Consider the following 13,096-nt stretch of genomic DNA (forward strand, 5'->3'; position numbering starts at 1 on the left):
ACGTTTTGCAATGATATTCAAGGCTTAGCTGGTGTCTAACCACATCTCCCCGACTCTGCTCCAGCGCACGGGTGCACTCAGGGCTCAGGCCTCTGCTGGGTGCCTCCCTTGAAGCCTGGTCCCTGTACAAGCACCTCCCTCCACCATCACCCCATGGCACCTGTCCCAACCCCAGGACCTCTGGAATGCCTTACAGCCTGCACTGTGATTTTTTCCATGGCATCTACCATTTTCTTCCATACCAGGTACTTGTGATTATCTGTCTAGACTTTTCAATGGTGTCCCACAAGCAACCCAGAACCCAAACAGCACATCAATCAATGTGACAATTTCCCTGTGAGAGAAAAGCGCCAAGCTGATGGATGAATTCATCATCTCCCCTCATATAACCAGAGAGGTGCTGGAAAGAAGCTGGTGGTTGAATTCATGGGCTGAATCACAAAAAACAAGAGGAGAATTACATACTTCGCGGAGAAGAAATCCAGAGCCGTCCAGACCTGCATGTCTGCACGCAGGAGCGTGCTGGGCTGCGGGGGCTGCGGCCACCAGCCACTTGCCACTCCCTTCCTTCTCATGTCATCAGGAGGGGCGTCTTCTCCCTTTATTGCCTTTGGGGAAAAAAGATGCTCGTAATCATAAGATGTCAGGATCCAGTTAGGGACAAAGTGGCCCCACACCTCATATACTTTCCAATTGCTTTTGTTCAACTTGCTGATGAAGGCAAAAACACATACGTTTACTCACTGCCTTAATCTTGAGTCTTAAATACAGTACTAGGAGACAATGCGAGGTTTTACTGAGAAAAAGTGAATTTTTAATTATCTTGTGAATCTACTTAGAAAAACACACAAGCAATGTTCACAACTATAAATTTAAACCTTTTTTGCACTAAAAAAAAACACACGAAACAACAACACAAAACCACAGGCATGAACTGTAAACCTGTATTAATTATCAACTAGTCTTAAGGTTAATTCTTAGTAGTAGTTCAGTATTTTCCTCCTTGGCAATTTTAACGTTTTAGCACCAAATGATCTCCCACAGAGGTCTGGCTGCCAGGGCAGGGAGATGCTTGCGTGTGCATTACCCCCTACACACGCGATCCACTCACACCCACACGGGAGGCACATGGAGATAGATGGAGGGCACACGCTGACTTTCGGGGCAATGGAAATAAGACAGAGGGCACACATGTCACACATCTTTAATGTAGTGCATTCGTAGAAAAAAGGCCAGCCTTCGCTCCCAGGCGTGCTCTCGTCCTTGTATTTTAATACCATGATTTAAAAGCAGACGTTATTGCCTAAATATTATTCTATACATTTCCATCAGTGTTCAGGAAAACTTGAGACTGCTACTTTAATTTACACCATAATTACTGGATTACAGCTTTAGCTCATTGGCAATTTTGGAAGCAATATTTTTGAAAGCTATGGATGTCCCCGATATCCGCTTGAACCGGACCCCGTTCAGAGACAGTCTTGGCAGCTTGCACACCTCCATCTCCCACTGCACGAGGTTCTCTGCGTGCCCGTCGCCGTGGACGCAGAAGAGGAGGAAGCGCTCTCTCTGCTCGTAGTCGCAGTTATTAGCGTCCAGCACTTTGCGGATCTCCCGCATCATGTCGTTGGGATCCATGGAACTAGTGGTTTTCATGCTCCAGGTGAAGCGCAGGGAACGAGGTTTTGCTTCTTTGTTTTCCTCCTTTTGCTCAGCAGCTACGTTGCGACTGAAATGCACAGGGGCAGGGTTATTTTTATTTGCACGGTAAAGCCAGCCTCTCTGCTTCAGCGAGTGCACGACCGATTCCCCAACACAGTGTGAGAACGGGTCCCCGCATTTTCCCTGCACAGGTTCACGTGTGCTTATCTGTTCCTCTTCTAAGTGTTTATTTATCTGCTTCCCCCTCGAAATCGTAAACCACACAGACAGAAAATCTACCTGGCTATCAAGTCTTCACAGTCATGTACTTGCTAAAATGAAGAAAACGATTTGTTACATCAGGCAGAGTAGAGAGAGAGGGAGAGCTGAGCATGTGCCCGGACAGCAGCCACAGTCACTGGCACCTGGACAACCAAAGGCTGAGCGCATCACTGGGCGAGGGGCGGGCCATTCTTCTCAAACCCCTCTACCCACCTCTCTATTTTTCCATCTATTTTGTTAATTTAAATGTCTAGTTTCAGTTAAGAAGAATTCTTAGATAACATTATCTTACTACTAAAACAGGAAAATGAAATGTTAAGGGTTATTTGCTGTTGAGCACGGAAGTGACCTATTTGAATGCAAATTATGGTTTCACTATAAGCTGTGGTCCTCACACCCACGAGGTGGCGTCAGAGTGGGGCCCAGTCATAGTTCTGGAAACCCAAGAGCAGGCCTCTATTACCTTACTGTTCTGAGGCATTTAATCATTACTGACACAAACCATTCTTTACATTCTCCTGTGTACATACCTGGAGGCCTCAATTAGGACAGTGAATACCTAGCATGTATTAAAAATACCCAGTATGGTATGTAAAATACACTTAATCTTATGGCAGCGTCATCAGAGCTGAGGGTGGCCATAGGTTTTACTGTGCATACTGTTCTCCCTGTTGTCAACCTGTCAGTAGAATATTCCACTGGATTTACAACCACGAAAACTGACTGGAAGTTTCCTATGTTAACATAAAATGGTGTATCAGATGCTGTAACAGGTTATTAAACTGAGCAAAAGCTCTCAAACTAAGTTGGGGTTAGGAGAGGAAAGGCTGCCACACAAGGAAACAGCAGGTGATGGGGGGGGTCACGAGAGGAGTGCTGGGAGAAAGAAGGCAGGGTGGGCTAAGGAAGGGTGGCGTCAGGGAGGAGCTCTGAAGAGCTCATGGGTTTCAGCAACACCATGCGGTAACCGAAGAGCTCGTGTGTGAGAGCAGAGGGAGAGGCAGGACCAGGAGCTCGTGTGTGAGAGCAGAGGGAGAGGCAGGACCAGGAGCTCGTGTGTGAGAGCAGAGGGAGAGGCAGTGGGACCAGGAGCTCGTGTGTGAGAGCAGAGGGAGAGGCAGGACCAGGAGCTCGTGTGTGAGAGCAGAGGGAGAGGCAGCAGGACGAGGAGCTCGTGTGTGAGAGCAGAGGGAGAGGCAGGACCAGGAGCTCGTGTGTGAGAGCAGAGGGAGAGGCAGGACCAGGAGCTCGTGTGTGAGAGCAGAGGGAGAGGCAGGACCAGGAGCTCGTGTGTGAGAGCAGAGGGAGAGGCAGCAGGACGAGGAGCTCGTGTGTGAGAGCAGAGGGAGAGGCAGGACCAGGAGCTCGTGTGTGAGAACAGAGGGAGAGGCAGGACGAGGAGCTCGTGTGTGAGAGCAGAGGGAGAGGTAGGACCAGGAGCTTGTGTGTGAGAGCAGAGGGAGAGGCAGCGGGACCAGGAGCTCGTGTGTGAGAGCAGAGGGAGAGGCAGGACCAGGAGCTCGTGTGTGAGAGCAGAGGGAGAGGCAGGACCAGGAGCTCGTGTATGAGAACAGAGGGAGAGGCAGGACGAGGAGCTCGTATGTGAGAGCAGAGGGAGAGGCAGGACCAGGAGCTTGTGTGTGAGAGCAGAGGGAGAGGCAGCGGGACCAGGAGCTTGTGTGTGAGAGCAGAGGGAGAGGCAGGACCAGGAGCTCGTGTGTGAGAGCAGAGGGAGAGGCAGGACCAGGAGGTAAGAAGGCACAGAATGTTTGGGGCTGACGTGGTCAAGTGTACAAACTGCCTTGGGGCACTGTGTACCCAATCTGTGGTCACCACGCCCGGAGCCAGGTCATTACTCCCTTCCTCTCAGGGACTAGGGAATGAGCTAGGGCCTACTCGGGGCTGGAATGGTCAGGCCCAGGGTAGACTGCTGCCTCAGCTGGGGGAGGGGAGCTGCTGAGGCCACATAGGGCCTCACGTGGACATGGCCACTTAGGCCATGGGGCCACGGTATGTTTTCATTCAGAAAAGTTGTTTGACCACAGCTGTGCTTTAGAAAAACCAGGAAGGGAGCTAATGGGTCAACACAAGCCTGAAACAGCATGCACTAACTTAACCACTATAAAGAAGGGCACAGAAACAGAGTCCTGAACCTAGCTGGTGACTCCCCTACCCCAAATCTGAGAAATGACAGTCATACAAAATTTAAAAGCAAAACACTTGACTATATATAATTGTTCTTTTAAAAGCCTAACTTGAAATACAAAAATTCTGTTCACTCTCTGCTTTCATTCCTCGAGACTAGAACTATGCTAGGTCACTGAGATGTCTGGAATGCTCCCATCAACTCCTAGACCAAAGTTCAGGCCATCAGGGCCCAGGCACCGGGGAGTGGGGTGGGGGTGGGGTGGAGGGACGGTGCTTTAACACCCACATGCCAAGGTGAAGCCAGGTAAGGCAGGACCAGGAGGTGGCACCCTGGTGCTCTCCTGTGGCCTGTGGGCACAGTGCAGCCCTGGTCCAAGCCTACCGCCAGGGGGCAGCACTGGCACTCACGCTTCCCAGCCACACAAATGCGGACCCACCAAGCAACAACCCCCAGTACAGCAGAAAAGAGAATCACCTCTGCCAGTTTTTAAATAAAATATATTGAAAAAAATAATTTCCCTCACCTGGAGCCCTCATATCTCCCGTTCCTCTCATATTCAGTCGGAAGCCTCAACGAACAGAATGCAGAAGCAGAGAAGTGGGAGAGAGAAAAAGAGGTCTTACATAGCAGCACACACCGCTTGGAACAAAACCAACAAAACCAACAAACCCAAAGTCACCAGTGAGCAAGCTCAGGACTCTCTCAGTGGAGACCTAGCTGGTGCTCCTCCTCTCCGGGGTCCACAGGCTGAAGAGGTGGGGTGCACACCTGCTTCTCAGAGACTGGTATCCTGTTTGGCCCTGGCAAGTGAGCACTCGTGGCTTTCGACTGGGGTTATTCTGACCTTCTAAATCATTCCCCAAATAAACTGATTTCCGTGGAAGGGAAATGGATTTGTCAGTTTAATTTTACGTTCATTTACAAAATTTTCTGTCCAAGGAAAAACCTGGCAACTGGGAAGATTAAAAGCAATCACGGAGTGGAATCTCCCTCAGGAAGAAACTGGTTTTTCCAGTTTTTGGTAAAGAACTCATGACAACCCACTGGTCTCAACGTAAGACCCCGTAGAGGCAGGGGCACAGTGTGGCCTCAACGGCAGATTTTCTGCCTCATCAGCGTGCATTCCAAGGTAGTGAGCAACTTTGGTTTCTTGACTGTCAGCATCAAAAAACAGCCATCTAGTAGGAATGGCACGTACCACGGTGCTTTCATTAAAAACAAGACATGCTTTCTTAGTGGTTGTTGCAAAGTGGCCTTTAGATAGAATACTATTTACTCAACTCCAAAAACAATAAAATATTTCTGTGATGAAGTTGCCCAAAGTCAAACCTAAAGGCTGTAAGATGTAAATGTTATGCTTGCCTCCAGTATCAGAATATTAGCTAATTTTCCTTTGATTTCACTTTAAAGTCTTTTGTTAATTCAGTCCTTCATGAAATAAAAAACGACAAGGAACACAATCAACACTTACCTTTGCCTGCCTGAGGCTAACCATTAACAGTATATTAATGAAACTGGACATCTCATTTCTCAAACAGAAGCATGCTAAGTGTTATTAGTATTAAGACAGAATCATTTGGATGCTAAACAAGTCTACCAAAGGGAGAAAGCGCATAGAGCATGCGTAAGGCCTCTTGTTATGTGGGTGCCACGGTCCCTTTAAAAATGCCTGACAGAGTTAATCTCTTTCTTTCCACAGCTTCCTTTCAAAGAAATGTGTTTAGTTCTCAGCACAAAGTTTAGTTTTTTAAAAGAAAACAAACAAACAGGCAAACAAAAAACAGGGCTAGAAAGCCAAACCTGATGTTAATTGCAGGAGCCATTTTTGGGTGAGAATTAAAAAAAATGTGTATATAGATATATATAGATATATATATAAATCCTACCTTTTGATAAACCTGAATGACATGTTTCTAAAAGAAATTAAGCCAAAAAAAAAATCAACAAAAATGACTTGCATAAATGAAATATAAAATCTAGTCAATTATAGAAGAAAAACAACAAATAAAATGGGGCTCTGTCCAATGAACAATGAAACGATGACATTTGTTGAAAAAGTAAAATTATTACAGATAATTCAGTATGTGATCTTTTAATCAGAAATAATTTAAAATCTGTATTTGTAAGCAAACAATTAGCAGTGAACACTGATGTTAGCTATAATGAACTTTGTGTGAGGCTCTTCACAAAGATATATTTTAAGATAATAAAGTCAATATTTTGTTTTAAATAAATGTCTTAAGTCATCTGCAATGAACTAATAATTTCTCAATTTTCTTCAGAATCTTATGAACACTTTCACGTTCTATAAACATTAAAAATTTCATTATGAAATGTTTAACCACTAAGATAATCATTACTTAAGAAGATGATTTAAACATTAACAGTGGTTAAAAATTACTTTTTAAGAGAAAAAGTTATTAGGGCTTAAAACAAAGCAGATTTTTCGCTTTTAGATATTGAAACAAACGGAAATTATATGACAAGACAGCAGGGGGTTCATTTTTTTATGTTTTAGAAGTAAACTGAAAGAGATGAATTTAAAGTGACTTAAAAAAAATTTTAGGACAATGCTTATGGTATAGAATCTGATCAAAGAAATTTTAGGCCCTGGCCGGTTGGCTCAGTGGTAGAGCATCGGCCTGGTGTGCAGGAGTCCCGGGTTCGATTCCCGGCCAGGGCACACAGGAGAAGCGCCCATCTGCTTCTCCCCCCCTCCCCCCTCCCCCCCTCCTTCTTCTCTGTCTCTCTCTTCCCCTCCCGCAGCCGAGGCTCCACTGGAGCAAAGATGGCCCGGGTGCTGGGGATGGCTCCTCGGCCTCTGCCCCAGGCGCTAGAGTGGCTCTGGTCGCCAACAGAGTGACACCCGGAGGGGCAGAGTATCGCCCCCTGGTGGGCGTGCCGGGTGGATCCCGGTCGGGCGCATGCAGGAGTCTGACTGTCTCTCCCCATTTCCGGCTTCAGAAAAATACAGAAGAAGAAAAAAAAAAGAAAAAAAAAGAAATTTTAAACTACGGGTCAGGCCAGTGTGACCATGTTATCAATGTTCTTGGGCAAGTGTGGCCGGGACTCGTCAGACTACTTCTAAAACCAGTTCTGCGACGGAACACAGGAGGCACACACAGGAATTTGCTGACTGACTTCAATTATTAATGACTCCCTGGATCCCCCCCCATAATTTGGCATAATTTTGGCATTGTTTGTGATATTGACCAATTAAAAAAATATATACCTACTTGTAGGTAACGACCAACCATTTCATAATCAGATCAAAAATGGTACACAGCAAGTATAGAAAATCATGCATTGAAAAGATTTTATAAATAATTAAGCAATGCATAAAGGCAGTATATTCAAAAGACAGTTTTAGCTGAAAATTGATTAAAAGGTCTTTGAAGGATTCATTTCCAACTTTTCTACCTGAGGAGAGTCGGTTATTGGACAAGGACCATAGAACGGCTTTTCTGAACATTTCCTTCCACGAGTCCCTTGAGATATAAAGGGCAGGGAGCTGCAAGCCTGAGGCCTCCGCCTTGTTCCTGCTGACGGCACGGACTATAGAGGTGGCAGGGCCCACAGTTCTCCCAAACCACACAGCAGTCAGGGTAAAGCTGGGCACAGGTTCCGTGGGGCTGACTCTCTTTTCCCCTCCCACGGCCAGCCAGTGGCTCGGTTGGTCCCAGCATTGACCGCGGATGGGGGTTGCCAGGTGGATCCCGGTCAGGGCACATATGGGAGTCTCTCTACCACCCCTCCTCTCACTTAAAAAAAAAAATGAACTGACACTTCAATTATAACACCAAGGGAGACTACAGACCTCAGCTTGCAAACTTTCACAAATATAAGACTACCTTTCTGAAAAATATGGGGGTAGAAACTATAAAGTAAGATGACCCCACTAGAATTCTTTTATTTATTTTAGTGTATTTGTGGGAGGGGACAGAGAGAGAGAAGGAGGGAGGAGCAGGAAGCATCAACTCCCATATGTGCCTTGACCAGGCAAGCCGGGGGTTTTGAAACAGTGACCTCAGCGTTCCAGGTCAACGCTTTATCCACTGTGCCACCACAGGCCAGGCGTAGGCTGGAAACTTCTGACTGCTTTGACTTCTAGTCTATGCTACTAGATATCAGAAATCCTCCCTGTTCTGGTATTCAATGTCCTAAACAGATCCTTTGGGGAAGCAGTTTAATGTGATTCGTTTTAGATAACTGATCTAAAATATAACTACTAGAGGAATTAAGGAGACTGAAAAAGTGATATTTAGCTTCTAGGTTAAATAAGGAAGATGACATGAGAGTGAGCGGCAGGCTAACGGGCCCGAGGGAGTGTAGAGACAGAAGAGGAGCATCCACCATGTGCTCTGAACGATACAGACGAACAAGAGCGTCTGGAACAGGCAAACCTGCAGGACACGTGGACATACTAACCCACAGCAAGGCTTACTTTCAGTGTTTCCTCAGAGTCCTGGACAGGCAGGTGCTCTCAGGTGTCCGGGTGTGGTCCTGGCTAAAGGGGACTCTATTTGCTTGTAGTAAGAGTAACATCTTTTCTATCCCCTCTTGCAGCAGTCAATGTTTCTAGGTTTTTGCAACCACTAGCTAGATTATGGAAATAAAGTTAAAATACCTCAAGGGCCCCATAGAGATTTCCCAAGGCTCCATATGACAACCTAGTGGACACATGCAGAATTTTATACGTGACCACATACTGGTTTCTTCCTGAGAATAAACCATGGCTTTGGTCTCCCTACACAACTATACCTTATTCTGACTATAACTTACCAAGACTAACAGAGAGCACAATTTCAAGATTCAGACTCTTGGAAACTTAGTACTCCTCAGTGACAATGAAATAAAGTGAGAAAAGAGGAAATGTGTTCCCTTTAGTGACTGCTTCTGGGGTGCCAACCTCGGGCTCTGGGGTTCTGCTACACAGCAGTGCCCATCCATGTAAACAAACGTGTGATACAAAGGGACAGGAATTCAAGAGTCACCACCTCCCATGTGCTAGAGAATTCTACTGGGACTTCTCATCTAAAAGGTTTTAAAGTCTAGTTAGACATACAAACCAGAAAGCCAGGAGCTAAAGGTACGATAAACAGCAGCCAGGCAGTGGCTTCACCCACACAGAAGAAATGTCTCCTTTGGCTCCAAACAACCAGCTTCACCTGGCACTTACCTCCTTGTGAGCTTTGAGGTTAGTTTACTGAAAAGATTAGTGGAGCCTCGGCTTCGAGTCTGTGACAGTGGCGTGGCTTCGTGGGACAGGCTGGGTGAGGCGGGCGGGCCGTTATACGTGGCAGTCCGCCGCTCCCGGGGCTGGCCGTGGAAAGTGCTACGACTGGCAGTGCCTCTTGGGAAGCGGATTCGATCCGGAGTGGCCGCACTGCTAATACTGTGTGTGGAAGCAACTGGAGTTCTCTGATCAGGAATAGTGCTACGAGATCAGAAAACACAGATCCTTACATCTCTGTTCACCAAATCCCGTCTTTGTGGCAAACACAGCACACAAAAATTTACAGTCACAATACACCTTTTATATAGAGGGGAGAAAAATCAGTTTTAATAAATCCTGACCTAAGGGGTATTTCACAGCACTGAGGAACAAAAGGTTAAGTTAAACGGACAAGGGACCAGAGGAATCAAGTATAATAGAACAAAGCCATGTGGAGTTTAAGGGAATAGCAGACATATTTCCAAGGACAAGGTAATGCAGGGCAATTGTGGGACACAGCATCTTTCCTTTGCCTCCCCCTCCAATCCTTCCCATGCAGAGAACCTCGCCAATATAAAGGAAATAAAGGCTATGCCGGTGAAATGGAAGAACAGGCAACTGAAAAGTTCTGGAAGCACACAAACGGCATAAATACTGTAAAACCCCACATGCTGACAGCAACTGGGACAGGAGGAAATTCTCACCCTTCTTGTATGCAAAGGCAAGAACACACACACCTGGACGACCAAGGACACCACGAGACAGGTAAACAGAACTACAACCACACACAGGAAGAACACTTTGTGTAAGGAAACCTTATACTAGAACACCCACAAATGAAATTAAGAAGCAGCGGGTACACATTAGAGCCATGGGGAGTGTGCATTTTTCTTACATAGCCTTGAGGTTATCTCCTTTAGTGTCTTTTTTTTTGTTTTTTAGTTTTAGATTTTTTATTTATTCATTTTAGACAGAGGAGACAGAGAGAGACAGAAGGGAGGAGCAGAAAGCATCCACTCCCATATGTGCCTTGACCAAGAAAGCCCGGGGTTTTGAACCGGCGACCTCAGTGTTCCAGGTCGACGCTTTTACCCACTGTGCCACCGCAGGTCAGGCTCCTTTAGTGTCTATTCGAGGTAACATCATCTTGGGGTGCCCAGAGGCTGACATGGACACCGACTTCTGATGTCTCAGCCGACAGGTGGAAGATATGGTACAAACTGAGGAAGGGCTGGCTGCATAAGCGAACATTTCTGTCAGGCCAGGAGGGGGTTCAGGTTCAGGCAGAGGCAGGAACAACAGTGTGATGGACCAGTGACAAAAAAGCAGTATGTGGTTTAAAGCACACAGCCTTCCTCCCAAAACCATCTCATCTCTGTCAAAAAACAGAATCTCTTAAACTTGGTTTAGGGATTCTGAAGCAACTGATAACTTGTAGCTGCCTTTTTTTTTTTTCAAACAGTAGTTTTAAAAGTTTATTAGCTTAAAAGAGAAGAAAACATCTCACATGTCTGGACATTTATGTCAGAGGGACAATGTTTCTGAGCTATATATAAAATAAAGCCTTCCTAAAAAAGAGAGCTTTCCATGTAAACCAAACTGGTAACATCATTCTGTAATATGAATACACTGTGCTCCCAACCTGTTCCCAAGCACAGCAACTAGTAAAATTAAGTGAACTAGTACAATCACGGGAATAACAACTATTATAGTTGTTGTTTATCAAAGTGTTTTATAATGTTTACATAGCGTTGAAAATCTTTCTCAACGGATATTTACTTCTTCATAAACAAGTCAAAATTCCTAAGGGGTCAAGGAGCCCTTTTCCCAAAGTGGAGCTGCACACAGATGAACTGTTCACAGAAAGGGAGACGCACGGCTACATGCCTGCAGCTGCATCTGGCACACACAGTGCAGGGCAAAACGGGGACCTCTGCTCTTCATTCCAGCTCAGCTAGCAGGTCCCTGGAATTCCCAAGGGGTAGTTTCTTTCCTTTAAAGAGAATCAGGATGTAGAATTCTGGCCGTCCATCTTTCAGTGTCTCTGCAGAGAAATCCTTTCAAAGCCTGAAACCCAAAACTCACTGGGCTCTTTCCCTCCTGCCCTGCCATCCAGAGGAGCTGTGCTGTCTTGTGGGTGTCAACTCCCTGGGGGTGCTTCAGGCAGCCCCACCCACCTCTCTGCTCTCTTCCCACGCAGGGTCTGAGTGCACACCCCGCAGTCTGTCCACCACAGAGCTGTGAACTGCCTAAAATACAAGCCGACCTTGTCAGAGTCTTCAGAATGAAGCTCACTCTGCTCACCCTGGCACCCACGTCACATCTTTAGGCACCCCCAGTATGGCCTCCGCCATCTCTCCAGGATTTACCTTCTACATCACCTTCCGGAACTCAACTCTCTGGCCCTCCTGACGACAGGCAGTCCCTTGGTCAGGCATCAGGTCAAAGAAATTGTACAGGAGCTGTGCTCTGTGCCTGGGGCACTGGCACTTCTGTCTCACCCCCTGTGCGGTCAGTGTGTGTGCCTGCCGTACCACAGCAGTGCCGCGGCGCCCTCCCCCTGCAGCAAGGCCTGCACTCCCACCCACATGTCCTCAGTGTCAGCAGAGAGCCTCGGCTGAAGTAGGTGCTCAGCAAGTGCTCTCCTAACTGAGCAGGGAAGTTAATGGAGTAAGACTCTCAAATTCTGACAGTTTCAATGTGAGGAGGGTGGGTCTTTGAAATAAACGGCTCAAGAAGACGTGTTTGAGCCCTGGCCTGTTGGCTCAGTGGTAGAACATTGGCCTGGCATGCAGGAGTCCTGGATTCGATTCCCAGCCAGGGCACACAGGAGAAGCGCCCATCTGCTTCTCCATCCCTCCCCCTCTCCTTCCTCTCTGTCTCTCTCTTCCCCTCCCACAGCCGAGGCTCCATTGGAGCAAAGTTGGCCCGGGCTCTGCGGATGGCTGTGGCCTCTGCCTCAGGCGCTAGAGTGGCTCTGGTTGCAACAGAGCAACGCCCCAGATGGGCAGAGCATCGCCCCCTGGTGGGCATGTCAGGTAGATCCTGGTCAGGCGCATGCGGGAGTCTGTCTGACTGCCTCCCCGTTTCCAACTTGAGAAAAAAAAAAAAAAAAAAGAAGACGTGTTTGTCCCTGAATCTTACTTTGAGAATTATGCCCTCTGTATTGGGAGAGTAGCTCTGCCACACTCATAGAAAAACTGGAAACAAACATCTTAGAAAGATAAAAATCAACTTGGTTGTTTTTCTTTTCTTAACTTTTTTTAAAACTTTATTCATTTTAGGGGAGACAGAGAGAGAGAGAGAGAGAGAGAAGGGGGGAGGAGCAGGAAGTATCAACTCCCATATGTGCCTTGACCGGGCAAGTCCAGGGTTTTGAACCAGCGACCTCAGTGTTCCAGGTCGACGCTTGATCCACTGTGCCACCACAGGTCAGGCTGAAAATCAACTTGGTTTTGTGTTTTTGCCACTCAGCATCCACTCCTTCCTTGTGGCAACACTTGCACCCTGGGCCCCAGATATGGCTGATTCCCCTCTACATTCTCCAAGCCTTCCTGGCCAGTGACAGGTTTTGGGCCAGAACAACAGGGACGGAAGAGACAACCCCGGGTATCTGAGCAGAGCTGAGTGTGGAAGGCAGCAAGTCTGATGCTGCCAGGCCCACCCAGGGTCCACAACAGAGGGAGCAGAATAGAACGAGGAGCTATACCCTGACTCTGTCCTGGACTCTGTAGTTGTTTCATTTCAGCCTGTTCAGACTGGGATCTGTCACCAGAGACACAGAGACTCCTAACTAATTCAACTGTTTG

The 13,096-nt window shown here is 46.9% G+C and overlaps 1 protein-coding gene across 6 annotated transcripts in view; it reads right to left on the reverse strand.

Moving 5' to 3' along the window:
• Positions 1–1,188: 1,188 nt before the first annotated feature.
• The window catches only part of MARK3 (microtubule affinity regulating kinase 3), a 108,349-nt gene continuing 96,441 nt past the window's right edge, over positions 1,189–13,096 (reverse strand). For 3 of the 6 annotated variants that reach the window (XM_066273264.1, XM_066273260.1, XM_066273266.1), the window contains 4 exons: positions 9,252–9,509; positions 5,959–5,985; positions 4,596–4,640; positions 1,189–1,729 (listed from right to left, as the gene is read on the reverse strand). In XM_066273264.1, the coding sequence (XP_066129361.1) occupies positions 1,384–1,729; positions 4,596–4,640; positions 5,959–5,985; positions 9,252–9,509 (676 nt within the window). In that variant the 3' untranslated portion in view covers positions 1,189–1,383. The remainder of the gene's footprint in view (positions 1,730–4,595; positions 4,641–5,958; positions 5,986–9,251; positions 9,510–13,096) is intronic. The other 3 variants (XM_066273261.1, XM_066273263.1, XM_066273265.1) reach the window with 3 other exon arrangements.

Source organism: Saccopteryx bilineata, chromosome 4 (genome assembly GCF_036850765.1).
Source record: "Saccopteryx bilineata isolate mSacBil1 chromosome 4, mSacBil1_pri_phased_curated, whole genome shotgun sequence".
Taxonomy (NCBI): Eukaryota; Metazoa; Chordata; class Mammalia; order Chiroptera; family Emballonuridae; genus Saccopteryx; species Saccopteryx bilineata.